Source organism: Suricata suricatta, chromosome 10 (genome assembly GCF_006229205.1).
Source record: "Suricata suricatta isolate VVHF042 chromosome 10, meerkat_22Aug2017_6uvM2_HiC, whole genome shotgun sequence".
Taxonomy (NCBI): Eukaryota; Metazoa; Chordata; class Mammalia; order Carnivora; family Herpestidae; genus Suricata; species Suricata suricatta.
The window spans coordinates 41,151,518-41,169,672 of record NC_043709.1 but is presented as its reverse complement, the minus strand read 5'-3'; the positions used below and the strand labels follow the sequence as shown (position 1 = coordinate 41,169,672).

At 36.9% G+C, this 18,155-nt stretch overlaps 1 protein-coding gene across 1 annotated transcript in view; it reads left to right on the top strand.

Moving 5' to 3' along the window:
* GLIPR1L2 (GLIPR1 like 2) overlaps nucleotides 1-15,142 on the top strand; it is a 31,875-nt gene extending 16,733 nt beyond the window's left edge. The window contains exons 4-8 of the mRNA XM_029954594.1: nucleotides 3,936-4,021; nucleotides 10,736-10,762; nucleotides 10,845-10,942; nucleotides 12,779-12,900; nucleotides 14,978-15,142. Of these exons, the coding sequence (XP_029810454.1) occupies nucleotides 3,936-4,021; nucleotides 10,736-10,762; nucleotides 10,845-10,942; nucleotides 12,779-12,900; nucleotides 14,978-14,990 (346 nt within the window). The 3' untranslated portion in view covers nucleotides 14,991-15,142. The remainder of the gene's footprint in view (nucleotides 1-3,935; nucleotides 4,022-10,735; nucleotides 10,763-10,844; nucleotides 10,943-12,778; nucleotides 12,901-14,977) is intronic.
* The last annotated feature ends 3,013 nt before the right edge of the window (nucleotides 15,143-18,155 follow it).

Genomic DNA, 18,155 nt, shown 5'->3' with positions numbered 1-18,155 from the left:
TGGATTCTGTGTCTCCCTCTCTCTCTGACCCTACCCCGCTCGCGCTGTCTCTCTCTGTCTCTCAAAAATAAATTAAAAACATTAAAAATTTTTTTTAAATATTGAAAAAAAAGGAGGCATGATCAGAAGGAAAATGGTATCTTGGGGAAGATTAGAGGATGGTGCAGCTAAATAACATCCATCTCAAAAAAGCTTTGTTGGTATTTAACTGGTGCCTAGCACTATGGGTGCAAGATGTGGAAGTGAAGGCAGGAGGTATGATCAACTGAGTCTTACAGAAAGCAATGTAAATTAAGGTAGCTTTGCACATACAGGGATAATTTGAGGCAAAAAAAAAACCCACACAACAGGATTCATGCTTTTCTTGACCTTAAATAGGTCCATGTAGTCATGGAATTTTAGCAAAGAGAAATATATGAGATGTATCAGAAGGAGAGACAGATAGGACTGCTAAATGTTAACCTACCTGTATGCTTATTGCATTTAATTTTTTGTAGCTAATTGGGAAAGATCTTTAAGTCTTCATTGGAAACACATAGATGCCCAGGTACGAGCCAGAAGCCAGTGTTGTGGTATTTCTCAATGATACATGGAAGTTGTAAAAGTGAAAGGAGCCCCTGGGGGTGGGCTAGTTATTCCGGCTGTGTGGGGTGGGAAACTCAACACCTGTTTATGTACTCTGCCGTTGCTCTGTGAACAATAGGCAAGATGAGTTTTACATGGAAAACTTGGAAGAGATCAATTTGCCTACAAATTGTGATTGCTAAATTGTCAATCCATGAAGCTAGATTATCTCAGCAGATATAAGACTATTGAAGGCAATAAAAGTTTCTTTTTTTTTAAGTGTATTTATTTATTTTGAGAGACTGTATGTGCAAGTGAGAGAGGGGCAGAGAGAGAGGGAGAGAAGGGGCTCTGTTAGAGCAGAGCCCAATGAACTGTGGGGCTCGATCCCATGAACTGTGAGATCATGACCTGAGCTGAAATCAAGAGTTGGACACGTAAGGGGCATCTGGGTGGCTAGGTCAGTTACGCATCCAACTTCAGCTCAGGTCATGGTCTCAGGATCTGTGAGTTTGAGCCCTATATTGGGCTCTATGCTAACAAAGAAGCTGGGAGCCTTCTTTGGCTTTTGTATCTCCCTTTCTATCCCTCCCTAGCTCTCTCTCTCGTTCTCTCAAAAATAAATATTTAAAAAAATTAAAAATTAAAAAAGAAGAGTTGTACACTTAACAGGCTGAGTCACCCAGGTGCCCCTGAAAGTTTCTGTCACCATCAGAATTGTGTTCATTTTGAAATAGTATAGATCAATTATAAGATTTGAGGGTTGGCTAGGTGGCTCAGTCAGTCAAGCATCCAACTTTGGCTCAGGTCATGAACTTGCGGTTCGCTACTTTGAGTCCTGTGTCAGGCTCTGTGCTGACAGCTCAGAGTCCGGAGCCTTTTTCAGATTCTCTCTCTCTTTCTCTCTGTTCCTCCCCCATTCTCACTCTGTCTCTCTCTCTCTCAAAAAAAATAAATAAGTATATAAAGATTTTAAAAAGATACAATAAAATGAAATAAATAAAATGAAGTTTGAATAATGGTCTTCTAATGGACTTGGGGTTGGATGTGGGTATAGTTACTCATTAGGCCACTAGGCAATATGTCCTTATCTAAGGCCTGGACACTTGTTCTATAGATGGTAATATATTGAAGGTATGGTCAGATATCAGTATGAAAAATGTTCCAGAGAACTGTTCAGTATTGACTTGGAAAAAGCAAATACCTAAAAAAATAGAGAAATTTGTCTGCTTCTTCAGGTACTGCCTGGACAGCTGTGAAATTTCATTGGACCTTGCTGGTTATGGGTACTTATGTGTTGTTTCCTCCTAATCCAGTCCAATATTTCAATTGCAGTTGCAGGAATTGAACTACAGATTCAGACTTGATTTAGGCTATACTTCTCACAGACTCAGAACAAGAGAAAGATTGGCATGGCAGACTAATAGTCTGGCATTTCTGGTCATGTTATATAAATATTGATATGAAATTCAAATCTTTGAAAAAGAGGGCCACTGTATTATAGCATGATTTAAATTTATTTATTTTGATTGATTGATACATTTATTTATATTTTTTAATTTATTGATTTGCTTTTCCAAAGTTATTCTAGGCTATAATCATCATATGTAGGCTATATATTCTAGGCTAAATTATGATTATGGGGCGATTGGCCTATGATGCAGGTTTTAAAGGCAGTCCTTGTAGTGAGTAGCATTTTGCATAGATTCAAGGTCAGGGTCCTCCATCCCTGTATCTCAGGACAGGAGAAGTGCTGCTTTTGTACTGGAGGCATCTATGTCAGTGATAAAGGATTAGGACAGGAAAAGAAGGCGAGGGTGATGGTGAAGTTGAGTAAACTAATTCTTGAATTTTTGAACAGCTAGTGTTCTGCTAGGATCTTAACAAAAATGCATTTCCTCCTTGCAATGGTTTTATGGTGAAACAGTGACATTAGAGAAGTGATACCTGACCTACAAATAACTATAAACCTCTGGATGTCTTTGAAGGACTAGAAAGCTTGCCGTTCACGGGTATCACATATCTTACTGGGTATCAACAAAAACTTCTGATAAGATATGACTCATAAATTTGATATTCAGGTTTTTGAATATGTATTTCTTAGGTTTCACCTTCTTCCAGACAGTCCAGAGTAACTGAATCAGAGGCTTATGTGCCTAACATTTATTTTTAGTTTCCAACTACACACTGAGTAAAAGAACAATCCTGTTTAAATAACCAGGATTAATGACCCTCTCCTCACTCAAAAATACCATTTCCCTGCCTATCTTCCTTCTTTCTTAACCTACATCCTTCATATAAGCTTTTCGATTTGTATCTACTTTGGGGTCTCTTTGGTTTTTTTACCTAGCTCTAGGTAATCGATGTAATAATTTCTCACTTCTTCCCTCTGTTCCTTACAATGGATTAAAACCAAATGTGTAAAATCTCATTTTAATTGATTTGCTCGTTTATATATTTATGTATTTTTTTTAATTGAGAGAAAGCGAGGGAGCAAATGAGCGAGGGCAGAGAGAGAGGAAGAAAGAGAAAGAGTGAAGTGGGGCTCTCGTGGAGCAGGGCTGGAGCTCACCTGATGTGGAACTCTAACTCACAAACCATGAGACCATGACCTCCGCTGAAATCAGATCCTTAACCGACAAAGCTGCCCAGGCACCCTATATGTATGTATTTTTAAGGCAAACCTCTAAGTAAGCCAAGCAGCTGGTCTTTGGGACAATAGGCATTTCAGGATTTTGCAAACTAATCAGAAAATTAATATATCATCTTTATAGAACTTTTAATACATTTGTACCAAGCAGAAAGCAATTAATTATAAAACATTCTATAACATCATTTTGGAAGGAAAATTTTGCTATAAACTAAAATGAAAGCAACTTTAAAACTAACTCAGGACACCTGGGTGGCTCAGTCGGTTGAGCGTCTGACTTCGGCTCAGGTCATGATCTCACGGTTCATGGGTTCGAGCCCCATATTGGGGTCTGTGCTGACAGCTAGCTCTGCCTGGAGCCTGTCTTCGGATTCTGTGTCTCCCTATTCCTCTGGCCCTCCCCTGTTCATGCTGTCTCTCTCTCTCTCTCTTTCTCTCTCTCTCTCAAAAATAAATAAAAATTTTAAAAAAGAATAGCTAAAACTAACTCATATTTAAATTATACTATTTCATTTTAAGGACATGGGGATTTATTTCAGAAAATACTATTTTTTAAGGGGAAAATAGGAGAAGATTACTGAAATTTCCAATTTCGGTACTTCCTAGAGTACATTTTCTTAATTAAATCACTTTTATAACCTAACTAAGATTTGGTAACCATGTTATTTGAATGATGAGATTTGAGACTTTTTCTAACTAAATGTTTTCTCCTTTTTTGTAGAGGAGCTCTGTCAAGAAGGCCTTATACACCAGGAGTAGATTGTTCTCAATGTAACAAATATGACAGATGCACAGATTATCTATGCAGTAAGATAAAGAAAATAACTTAAACATAAAAAATCCATAACATTCTACAACAAGAAAAATGAAGTGTTGAATACTAACTTTTCATTGTCACGTTCATATTGTTCTTTTGATCAGAGTGATGTTATTATATTATCGAAAGAGGGTTGAAATTGGTTCATCTTTAAATTTTTCTGGACTGCACAGATATTTCTGCCCTCTCTTACCCCTGTTCTTGCCCTTGGAGACATACCACAATGTCTGCAAGAAAGAATGAGAACGAATAATTTTTCCCTGAAAAGCTTTCCCAGTTAATTCCTGAAATAGAAGCCTGTTTGAAAACGACTGCTCTAAAGGATAAGATATAAAATATTTATAAAAAGAAAAGAAGTAAAGTAGTAAATGTTTAACAGCCTTATATTTTAGCCCCCCCCTCAATATTCAAAAGGTGAAAGTAGGAAATATGTTTGGTTAAATTTTTCATTTAGTTTTTCCAAACATAAGAGCATATAATCTAAAAGTATAACTACCCCTGGAATATATGATGCTTAGTAGAACGTGCTAAGATATAAAATAAGACTCTAATGGACACATTGTGATTTTGTGAATAAAGAAACTAATGGGCAATTTCATTATAATGCCACTGCTGAGATGAATCCACCCTTTCTTTCTTTAGTTCACTTGAATCAAGATGCAAAATCTAGCTCTTCCTCTTCCCCTTTTCTTTCTCCTCCTAAAAAATTCAATCCTAAAACCATTAAGTAGGTCAGAACAGGATAGGCATCCACACAGAGGGCCACAAGATGTGACATATTAGAGCCTAAGCAGAATGACAAGGACATACCCGGTGCAGTGGACATGAGGAGACAGCCTACACAAGGTGAGGATGATGTCCACATAGGGATATGGTCTTGAATAGGAGGTTAGAGCCCCTTTGGAGTAAAGTGAGTGTCTATGCATGAGGTCAGGCTTGGGTTTTCAGAGACAGAACAGGATGAAGGGATCTCCATACTGAGATGGCTCAGTATGTGGTATCTGAGCCCAAGTATGTAGAAGAGAACATCATCATGGGGTGGGCGTAAGAAGCCTGGCATAGAGTATCAGAGACTGAGCAGGTAAGGACCACATCCATGGAGGAATGGTTTAGCACTGGTTGTTGGAGCCCGAGCAGAATGAGGAAAGGATTCACATATAGGAGTGGCCTGCCAAGAGGTATTGAAACGTACACAGGTAAGGGGCAGCCATATTTAGGGGCAATTTTACATGAGGTATCAGATTCCAAACTAGGCGAGGAAAGCTTTAATGTAGGGGAGGTGGCCTGCATGGGAGGGGTCAGAGCCCTAGTGGAGTAAGGAGGGAATCTACACACTGGAGAAGCCCAAAGCTGGGTTTCACAGTCTAAGCCAGGTGGGAGGGGATCCAAGTCAGCCTCTAGGTTGCCAGGTTAAATACAGGATGCCGAGTTAAATTTGAACTTCAGGATAAACAACAACAAAAAAATAGTTTTAGTATTAGTCCAAATATTGCATGGGATATACTTAACCAAGAATTGCTTAGTTGTTTTCAACAATTTGAATTCAATGAGGCATCCTACATATTTTTTTTAAGTTTATACTTAAATTTCATTTAGTTAACATAGAGTGTGACATTAGTTTCAGGTGTACAATATAGTGATTCCACACCTCCTACAACACCCAGGGCTCACACGTGCACTCCTTAATCCCCATCACCTATTTCACCCATCCCTTCATCCACCTCCCTTCTGGTAATCATCAGTTTGTTCTCTATAGTTAAGAGTCTGTTTCCTGCTTTGCCTCTTTTTTTTTCCCCATTGCTCATTTGTTTGTTTCTTAAATTCCACATATGAGAGAAGTCATATGGTATTTTTCTTTCTCTGACTGACTTATTTTGCTTAGCATAATACTCTGGATCTCTATCTACATCATTGCCAATGGCAACATCCTATATTTATAATTACTAAACCTGACAACTCCACCAGCCTGGTATAGGGTGTAAGAGTCCAAGGAGGGTGAGGAGAGCACCCATGTAGGAGAGAGGTAAGAGGCAATAATGAAGGCTGGAAATATACTGAGGTTATTGATCAAATATACAAATAGATTAAGGATAATGGGCATCAGTTTTCTCACTGTCAGAGGATGGAGTAAAATGCATAATGGAAGACAAGAAGCATGAATCTTGTGACAAATTGGAATGAGAGGTATTGGAACTTAAGGATTTCAATAAATATAAATAAACATAGTTGTAAATATTGGTATATGTATGTATGTACATGCATATATTCCCTAGCTCTGAGATGGCTTTGAAGCAATGGGTTCCCACCCCCAAAGGATGAGCACCCAGATCTTGGTTTCCAAATTGAGGCCTGCTTTAAAAGAAACCAGGGCTTACTGGAGAAAAGTTCCAGTGCTGGGATAGGGAAAATATAAGATAAACCCAGACCGTCTTTTTATACTCGTAAGCAAAGAAGTGCGCAAAGAGTGATGGGGACATACAGCAAAATAGACACACAAGGACACAAGAGCCACTTTAAAGGGCTTTCAGTGGTCAAATCTGGCACAATTTGAGAAATGAAATAATAATCGTAATTGATTAGAACTCATGGGATACAAAAGGAAACTATGATTCATACTAATATAAGTTAATAAATGAATAAATTAGAAGTTTGATGAGGAACAATGTATTAATAGTTCCAAAGTAACTCCCCAATCAATTTGAATTTTTTTGTTAGAGTCCAAGGGAGAGATGAAGTTCATATTGGAGTATCTATAAGAGAAATAGAGATAATGAGACAAATTTGATTAATATGTATAGAGCAAAATTAGCCAGTCTTGGAGACTAATTTGACATAGTGATGAGAAAAGAGAGAGTCTAATATAAATATCATGTTTGGTGCAATTGAGATATGAATTATATGAAGAGAAAAAGCTATGGAAAATAAATGATGGATTTTCATCATCATTAGCTTTAAATCCCTGTTTAACATCTGAGTACATAAGACTAGTAAGTTTAGGGTACAGATCAGGACTCTATTTCAGAATCATTAGCATATAGACAACACTAAAAATATAAAAAAGGAAGAACTCACCAAGGTTCGACACATAGAGAAAGAAGAAAAGTATGCCAATAGGATCCTAGGGGGAAAAGAGAGAAATATTGAAAGAGAATGGGGGAAACAGTGGAAGAGGGACAAAAAGAAGAGGATACTCCAGAGTGGCCTTTTATTAAAGTGTGCTTATTGAATTGGCATCATGGGAGATTGTTAAATCTAGGTTTCATCATCTGAGCAGGCTGGGAGGGAGTCCCAGTGGAGGATCAGCCTGAAGTTTGCCAGATTAAATACAGGATGCCCAGTTAAATTTGAATTCCAGGTAAATAAAAATATTTTTAGTATATCTCAAATATACTAATGAAGAACTTAAAATCATTTTGAAAGCAACACAAGGAATCAAAAATGCTGGAAAACAGTCAGGGATATGGAGTTCTTTAAAAGACTAAAGAGAAAATTATAAATAAGCACTGATAAATCAGATTCAACGTGTGAATAATTGGAGGCCCTGAAGAACAGAACAAAAATAATGGAACAGAAAATAAAGCTATAGATAGATATACAGATATTTAAGGAAATAATAAAAGTTTCAGAAATAGAAGTTCTTGAATCTAAATATTGAAATGCCTACTACTGAGTGTAAACTGGTGCTGCTATTATGGAAAACAGGAAGAGTTTCCTCAAAAAGTTGAAAATAGACCACATGATCCAGTAATTCTACTTCCGGGTATTTCTTTGAAGAAAATGAATATATATATACATATGTATCTATATATATTTGAATTCGTGTTTTCTCTCATATATATATATATACACTCATTGTAACCGGTTTTACAATAGCCAAGATATGAAACCCATATCTTGTGTCCATTGATGGATGAATGGATAAAGAACATGTGATACACACACACACACACACACACACACTGAAATACTATTCAGTCATATGTAAGAATGAAAATCTTGCCATTTGTGACAACATGGAGGGCCCTTATGCTAAGTGAAATGTCAGAAAAAGAAAGATACCATATGATCTTATATATAAAAACAACAAACAAAAACCCAAACGAACACAAAAATCAAGCTTATAGATATAAAGAATAGATTGGTTGGTTGCCAGAGGTGGAGGTGGGTTGTTGGCAAAATGGGTAAAGAAGGTCAAAGGTACAAACTTCAACTTCTAGTTATAAAATAAGTCATGAAGATGTAATGTAGAACATAGTGACTATACTTAATAATAAGGTATTGCATATTTGAAAATTGATGAGAGTAGAACTTAAAATTTCTCATCACAAGAAAAAAAATTGTAACTACATATGATGACAGTTGTTCACTAGATTTATTGTGGTGGTCATTTCATAATAAATGCAAATATTAAAACATGTATAATTGAAACTATTATAATGTTATATATCAATCATACCTCAATTGAAAATAAATAAATAAAATAAAAATAACCTTGTATAGATAAAAAAAGAAAGAAAATGCATTTTATGCCAGGAAAATATGATGCCAAATAGAGTCCATTTAGACACTGCCTAGTGAAATAGAGGGAAAGAAAGACTCCTTTAAGCATCCAAACCAAAATGTAAAATAATTTTTTAGAGTTTAATAGTCTGGGTTGAATTGGGACAACAGCCACTTTAAATATCCAAACAATATAGCGTTAATCACAGAATATTAAGCTTACATGAATGATGGAAACTCTAGAAGAGAACAGATCACAGAAGTTGCCATGAAAAGGCAGACAACCTGTAGTTAAAAGATCACGTAAGCAGACACCGAAGACCTCCTTAGCCTGAAGCACCAAAACAAGTGGTTCTCAAAAGCTTGTCAGAAAATTTGAGGATCTTTGAGAAAGCTCCCACTAAACTGTCTCGGTGTTTGGCAGCAAAGCGTTTTCCCATCCTACGAAGAAGCCACTGTGAATCACATCTGTTCAGGTGTCTGCGTAACGACCACCTCGGGAGAATTATGGTCTCCACTTCTCTTAAATCTTCCAAATTTCACTTGCATTCCTGCCATTGGCAACTCTAACCTGAAGCTATACAGAGGAAGAGATTCACAGAAAGGTAGTTAGTTCCTGGTTTCAGGTCTGCATCACAGGGTTGACTTTCCACAAGTGTGGTAGAACGCTGCATTAGCAATCCTGCATAACAGGGCGAGGGGGGAAAGGGGGGCATTTGGGCTGGTGTCGAACTTTTCTATAAGAACAGTCAATGCTAAAAGGCAGTGGAATAAGGGCTATATCTATATTGTCCTTAATGCTGTACATAAATTTAGACAAACATATTATTCAAGTACAAGTAGACAGACAAATGTTGTGGGAACATGAAGAAACTTGTGGTGCATAGTTCTCATGAGCACTTTCTCAATAAACCCCTAGAGGGTGGCTTTCACCAAAAAGAAGAGATGAATGGAAAAAGAAAAGCAGCATTGAAAGAATTATCCCTAAGCACTGAATCTTAATTGGTAGATTAAAACAAATCTGAAGTCTGTAATTATTTTAAGAAGTAAATATAATAAATTTGGCAATATACAAATGATACAATTAATAAAATTTGGAAGAAGAAGAGAAGGTAGAAAAATGTGCTTAATTTCTTCATTCTTTATATAGCCAGGGGCCAAAAGATATTATTTAAAGCTGATAAATGAAACAATAGAAATGTAAGTAAATTTAAATGTATTTAAGTATTCAATCAAGTAAAAAAGCAAGAGTGTAATCAATGAAGATTAGTGAAGACAAATGAAAGTGCAAATAAGAAACATGCTAATTACATTATTGCTCAAACTGATCACATACATGGAATGAAGTAGAGAAAATATAGACTATGTGGTAAAAGGTTTTTTTAAAGGAGCCCTAAAATAGAAATCATTACATAAAATATGAAGTAAAATAAGACCAAGCGCAAAGGGCTAAAATAACCTCAAAGAACCAGTAGGTCAGTTCACCTCTAAGGTTGTCTGAAAAGTGATTTTTAAATTTTCTTGTAAGGGTAGTGTCAATTGCATGACAAAACCTCTTGGTTGCCATTGGGTTCTCTACATGTGAGAACTTTTTTCCTCACTTTCCTTCCTAATAGAATCCAGGAATGATTGTCTGATTGTCTCTGCCCCAGTGAGCAGAGGAAAGAAATTTATTTCCTGAGAAGTGATATGTTTTGCTAGATAGCAAAAACAATGAGTCTCAGGCTATGGAATGAACATTGCTAAGAAAGGAAGAGCAACTGAAGGCTTCTGAACATAAGAATTAAATGAGGAAAATGAATAGATTCAGAAGATTAATTTATAACGATCTGCGGGGGCGGGGGAAGAGAGATGCAAGTAAGAGATATTATAGAAGCTTAGAATGTTGAAGCCAGAAAAATCTTTAGAGGACAGGAATGAAGTGATTTGTATAAGGAAACAATGATTTAGAGACAGAATTAGTAATAGAATCCAGATGTCCTCATTCTTAAACTTCTAACTTCTCTCTAGCAGACCAGGCTGACTTTTACTAAATGAGAATATATTATATTTTATGATTGGATACTGGCTGGAAGAGGCACATCAAAGATGGCAACATGATGCTTGAGAACCAGGAGAAATTATTTTTTTTAGAAAAATTATCTAATTTCTAGGGAAAGAAGGAATGCCCTGTAATTCTTAATGGACTTTCTTTTTCTTTTTAGGTAATGCAGATCGTGACGAAGTCATATGTATGTATTATTGTCCTTTATTTCTTAGACCATTTAACTACTTTATGTGCAGTCCAACTTTCAATTGCTTCTTTATTTACAGATTACCGATTTTGGTATCCAAGATGGGAAGTTCCCCGGCCAATTGTGTGTGACCCACTGTGCTTGCTTACTTTCTTCCTGAGAACGCTGTGTTTTACAGTATGTGTCACAGCTGTTTTGGTAATACAGTCTCGGTTTCCAAACATATTATTGGGGGAAGAGATGCTATTTGCCTCCGAAGTAGTTGAAGTAAAGCCAGAAAAGGTAGAGGAAAAGGAAGAGGGAATAAAGGGAGAGAAGATGAAAAAGGAGGAAGAGGACAAGGAAAAGAAGGAAGAGGAAGTGGAGGAAGAGGAAGAAGAGGAAGAGGAGGAGGAAGGGGAGGAGGAGGAGGAGGAGGAGGAGGAGGAGGAAGTGGAGGGGTAAGATTTACCTCCATAATAAGACAAAAGTAGGATACCAAAAAAAAAAAAAAAAAAAGGCGGGGGAGGAATAAAACACGAATCTTTAACAAAAAAGAATATGTACAAACCACTGCTACAATATGTTTTATTCTTTCTTATATTCGTCCAACAAATTTAAGTTTGAAAAACATAGAAACAAATTTTAAAAACATATATTTTGTAGTACGTATTATAAGGCAAACTCTTGGACACTAAGAACAGATAAAGATGTGATGATAGAAATACTAAAAGAGATTTGACTGATCTAATTAGCCTTAAGATTTTACTGTGCTATCCTTATAAAGGAAGGAATTACCATTTTCTAAATATGTTTCTATCTCTGGGTTTTAAATATTTCTTAAATAGTTTAATAAGTTTCTCAAATATTAAGGTTATACATGTAATGTGCTTAGGATTGTTTCAACTCAAGATAACCACTTAATAACTTTTGGTTTTGTTGTTTTCATCATTGCTATTATAGCTGTTATTGGTAGTGGTGATGATGGTGGTGATATCATTGATCAATGTGCTTAAGGCATGTGATATCAAGGCATTGAATATCATTATGTATACTTGCACTGTGTGTGTTTGAAATGTTTAAGTGGTACTTGTACATGCTGTTAGAAGACAAATTTTTATTTCTATTTCATGTTTAATATTTCATCAGAGCCTTGTTGTAATTCTTTATAGGCTATATAGTTTGTTGCCACCAAGGGCAAATAATTGTCAAAAGTTTAATTATTTGTGATGAGCAATCTGGCTGCTTCCAAATTCGTGTGGTAAAATAAAATAAAATTTAAAAAGTTACATACTTGTAGTTATTCAATATGTACAGTAAAAGTTCATAAATTAATAATATAAATTATTTTTTTATTATGAAACAGAGAGAGAGAATTCCAAGCAGTGGGGCTTGAACTCATGAACCATGAGATCACAACCTGATTAGAAGTTGGACACAACCAACTGAGTCACCCAGGCACCCCATAAATTAATAATATAAGTTAACTACTTACCATGTGTAGTACTAATAAATGATCTGAATAAAAATGCCTAACATAGCATATGTCAAGTGGTATAAATTCCCATGTTTATTAACTATTATATTAAAAGCCTATTCTTAAATGGGGCAAGATGAGAATTACACAAAAAAACCCTACATGTATATAATTTCTGTGGTCAGCTTCCAGAGAAAAGGAAAACTTAGGTACAGAAAAGAGCTGGCTCTCTACAGTACTTTTATTCATGAATATTCTCTAATATTTGTATACTACTTCATAGCTTCCAAAGTGCTTTCACATAATTACTTAATAATCAAAATCAATCAATGGAGTTGGTATTGCTTCCATCTTTACAATGAGAAGACCGACTTTGGATCTATAAAATGTTAATGATGTAGGACTGAGAACAAATTAATTTCTGGACATTCTGATGCATTTATAAGTATGAATTCTTCATGATACCATGTCCAATTCCCACTATGACTAACGTATGTATCAGTATATCTGACTTCTACTTGTCTTAACTGGAGGTAATTTTGCCACCTCCCTTCCAGCGACATTTGGCAAAATCTGGGAACATTACTGAAGTCATGACCAGGAAGGTGCTGCTGGTATCTAGTGGTAAGAGACCAGGAACGCTGATAACCATCTTACAATGCGGAAGACAGCCCCCACGGTAAAGAATTATCCTGTCTAAAATATCAATAGTGCCAACATTGAGAAATTCTGCACTAGGCTTATTCCCACTCTGGACTTGTTTAAATTTGCATTTATTACAAATGTTATTGCGTTTCCTTAAATTCTCATTTTTCTAAAAATCTGTTATCCCAGATAACAGATTCTTTCATCACCTTTTCTATATCCACGAGTTACTATGGGAATAGTCATTTTGTTATCATGATTCTGTCTCTCTAGTTTTGGGATGATCTGCTGACCACAGGTGGGCACAATGACTGTTTTTTGTTTGGGGATCCAGACAGACATTCAAGATAGGTTCTTCTTAGTGTCCTTAGTGGCAAGGTTTTTATTTTTTTTAATTTTTTTAATGTTTATTTAATTTTGAGAGAGAGACAGAGTATAAGTGGGGAAGGGGCAGAGAGATGGAGACAGAATCCAAAGCAGACTCCAGTCTCTGAGCTGTCAAATAGAGCCTGATGCAGGGTTCAGACCCACAAGATAATGATCTATGCCAAAGTCAGATTCTTAGGAGCCCTGTCAAGTTTTAATATGTAAAGCTCTGAGGCTATTTAGCAAACTGCATGGAAAGAAAGAATGGATACAAACAGAAGCAATGAAAGCCTGTTGTCCCTGATGCCTGGTTTTATCCCGACCTTTCACATGCTTTTTTCCCCCAGAATAGATCTTATTTCCATTCAGTAAGTTTTCCTTTTTTTCCTAGGTTATTTTGAGTTGGATTCTGTAACTGATTCCATTGGTAGGACATTCTTACTATAAAGTTATTTTCATTAAAATGTTCATTATTCTGAAACATCATGAACCATAATGGCACTAAAACTTAATCTGTAGAAGTCCTTTATAGCAACATGTGGTCAAAAGAATAGAGTGTCTTTTTAAGTTTTATTTCCTAAGTCTTGGTTCTTGGTATCATCTCCAGCTCTCCCAGAACCACACACCCTATGTTCTTAGAACACTTACTTTTATCTTTCTTACACAAGTTACAGGTTGACTCCCTGCATAAGAGACCATTAGCATAAATTCAGAGGTGTCAGGGAAAATTACTTTTACTCAGTTTCCATGGCATTGAGTTTCAAGAATGTACTTTGACGAGGATGTTCTGGCCCAAATAGTCTTAAGTGGTGAATGAGCATTCAGTTTGTTCTTTAAAGCACTGTGTATATTATTTCACATTGTAAAATTCAGACTGTTGAAATATCCCTAGAAATAGCCACCAAGTGTCTGTACTACATTATGTGTGGTATATGCTTATCTTTGGTTTAGTTAAGGGTTGAGAAAGTGTGAAAGACTTATTACACTTACTCAATTAATATTGATGAACTATTAGTAATCCAATGCTATCTTGAATCCTTCATTTAATTGGTCCATGATCAAGTATGTTATTCCTTAACAGAGCTACAGTGCTGGGTGGTAATAGACACTACAAAAGGGAGCCTAGAGAAGAGCAAGAATGAGTACAGATGTTCACAAGGAACAACACACAACAATGGGGAAGAAACTAGAGTCATAAGGTTTTGGTGACTGCAATTATTTAACATAGCCATGAATTTCTTCCACATCATTCAACATAATGTTGCTAGGAAACCAAGTTGACCAGCACTGGTGGACTGGGGTAGGGTAGAGGCCATTGGACAGTGCCTTTTCTTTCTTTTCTCTAGCAGAATGAATTGCCAAAAGCACACACCCACTTAAATTCAATGTACCACCTGAGTGAGGGAAATAGATTATGGGCAGTATTAGACAAGATCTCTAAAAATATTGAAAATCTGAGAAACACCAATGATATTCCTGTTATTAAACAGATTGGATAGGGGAGCCTGGGTGGCTCAGTCGGTTAACTTTGGCTCAGGTCATGATCTCACAGGTTTATGAGTTCAAGCCCCATGTCAGGCTCTGTGCTGACAGCTCAGAGCCTGGAGCCTGCTTCATATCCTGTGTCTCCCTCTCTCTCTGCTCCTTCCCTGTTTGTGCGCGCTCTCTCTCTCTCCCTCCCTCTCTCTCTCTCTAAAAAAAATAAACATTAACAAAGTATTTAAATAAATATTTTTAAAATGTAGGTATATCGCCTAGACTTCATCATTGGAGCAAGACCTCTGATGGGACACTGGCTGATACGGTGTTCTATTCCTATGGATCAATCACTCGTGAGACCACACATGGCGGTGTTAGCTAATATTCTTGGGGACAGTAAAGTCACACTCATACTCAGAAAAGATGTAATAATAGGTGTCTATTTCAGTGAAAATGAACATGGCTTTTCCAGGATGGAAGGAGTCCAGTGTAGTCAACTTGCCACCAAGTACCAGTTGGTCTCCTCAAACAAGAGTGCCATGTTAGGGACTCAGAATTCATCTCCATTGTTGGTAGAATCTACATACAGAGGTACTTGGAGCAATACCAAATGGACCAATGTGTGGCCTCCATGTATTCTGTTTGTCTGCCTACCATGCCAATTCTGGGTGGGGAAAGTACAAAGTCTAGATAATCTCAACTGATAAGTTATTTCATCCACTTGGTCATTCAAGGCCTCTGGTGGGCAATAACCTGTAAGAAACTTCTGCATGGCATTCCCATTCCCTTTTTTCCATTCACATGCCTTTGCCCCAGATCTTCATATTTCTGCCCTTTCGATCCTTTTCCTTCTAAGCTCCTTACTTCTGGCTAGATATTTGCTACTGACCATGTGTCCATATTGATTCTCATCTCAAGCAAATTGTGCTTCCATACAAAGTAGATGGTCAGCTGTACCACCCTGAAGATTTTCTCTCAAGGCCACCCCTGTGTATGGCTGTAACGCAGCCATTGTCCATTTTCAGCTTGGACCCATATTTTGAGTCAACCAATTGACAAATTAAGATTTGTATATTAGAGTACAAGACCCATCTCAATATAGTCACAGGTGTGAACTGAGCGACGGGTGCTGGTATAACTGATGGGTGAAATTGAAGTCTAGGTTATCTGCTCACGTAGCTGACTCTTGTCCTGTGGTTCCTCTTGGATTTGGTCCTGTGATAACTCGTTGGTTCAATGTCAGCTCAGATCATGTGAACAGCCATTTCCCAAATATGTGGATATTCCCTCTTTGCAAATATGCACTCATTCAGTAAATGTCCATGGATCCCTTTTGGTAAGTACTAGGAAAATCTTTAAAGTGCATGCTAGTGGCTTCCTTGGAGCTCAGCCACCTCTTTTCAGTGGTTTCCTCATGAAAAACTGACTCAGTTCCAGTAACTAAGCAAGGGATCGTGATTTCTTTCTGCTTGCTCCATTGGATCACTACTGAAACCAGCTGTGCCATTTCAGATCCTGAAGCCAAGACAAAATTATCAGCACCTGGGTGGCTCAGTTGCTTAAGCTTCCAACCCTTGATTTCAGCTCAGGTTATGATCTCATGGTTGGTGGGATCAAGCCTTACATGGGGCTCTGCCCTATCAGCACAGAGCCTGCTTGGGATTCTCTCTCTCCCTCTCTCTCTCTTCCGCTCCTCTGCTCATATGTGCACCTATGTAAACACACACACACACTCTCTCAACTCTCTCAAAAATAAAAATTAAAAAAACTTTAAAAAAAAGACAGAGTATAAAGAGGCTTATTAGTTGATTCCTGTAAAACTTAAGGTATCAAAGAATATAGTATGGGGGGTGCCTGGGTGGCTCAGTCGGTTAAGCGTCGGCTTCAGCTCAGGTCATGATCTCACAGTTCGTGGGTTTGAGCGCTGCATCGGGCTCTGTGCTGACTGCTAGCTCAGAGCCTGGAGCCTGCTTCAGATTCTGTGCCTGCCTCTCTCTCTGACCCTCCCCTGCTCGCACTGTCTCTGTCTCTCAAAAATAAATAAAAACCATAAAAAAAATTTTTTTTAAAGAATATAGTATGGGAAGGAGGGAAAAAAGAGTAATTTTATAGAGGAGAAACCTAATAAACAATACCTCAGAGAGGTGATCAAGGTCATAATCAACAAGTACAGGTCATGCTAATATTAGGTATCTTTGATATGATATGATGAAAATGACATATTACCTCTGTGATCTTCTTCCCAAAAATATAAAATCCCAGTCAAATCATGAGAAAAAAAATCAGACAAATCCAATTAAGGGATATTCTATAAAATACTTCCCAATACTAAAAAGTTTCAAAACTTTCTTTATTTTATCAAAAATAAGGAAAACCTGAGAAACCATCAGAACCAAGAGGAGCCTAGGCTTAGATGAATGACTTCTAAATGTAATATGGTTTCATGAATAGGATCCTGGAATATAGGGCATTAGATGAAAACTAATAAAATCTGAATAAATTATGTACTTTAGTTAATGAAAATGTATCAGTATGGGTTCGTTAATTGTGACAAATGTACTGTAAGTTGTTAATAATAGGAGAACGTAGGTGTGAGATTTTTGGGAACTCTGTATGATCTTCATAATTTTTCTGTAAATCTAAAATTGTTAAATTGTTAAATCTAAATAAGGTTTTTAAGAAAAGTTAAAAATTATGATATGTGAAAATTACATAAAACTCAAATTGCAGTGCCCATAAATAAAGTTTTATTAGAATACAGAAACACACACAAAGGGCTGGGAGAGCAGGAGTAGATAGGGAAAGACTTCAGACTATAATATATATCTAACACCTGTGAAAATCAGTCAGCAAGAGGCTCAGACTGCAGTGCAATTCAGAAAATCTGAGCCCACAAAAGTGGAGAGCGTGGTACAAAAATCCCCTATGGAAATCTTTTTTGTTAGGGGAAGTATGTGTTGGGAAGTGTGTCAGAATTTTAATCTGAAATGAAACCAAAGGATACAAAATGGAAATCTCATCCATGTCCCCTCAGGAACACAAAACTTAAGGAGTGAGAGACTGATTTCCCATAAATACCTGATTTACAGAAAACTCATATTATTGAAATTTTCTTTTTTTTTAATGTATGTTTATTTATTTGAAAGAGAGAGAGAGAGAGCATAAGAGGGACAGAGAGAGATGGAGAGAGAATCCCAAGCAGACTCCATGCTCAGCACAGAGCCCAACATGGGGCTCGATCTCACGACCATGAGATCATGAGCTGAGCTGAAATCAAGAGTTGGACGTTTAACTGACTGAACCACCCAAAAGCTCCTGGAATTTTCTCAAATGACACATAGCTTGGCAGGGTCTGCCTCATATCAACCACGGGAAGTTTTGCTTCTTGTTCCCAGATGAAAAATTACCCCAGTTGGTTGTTTTTGCAAAATAAGTTGAATTGTG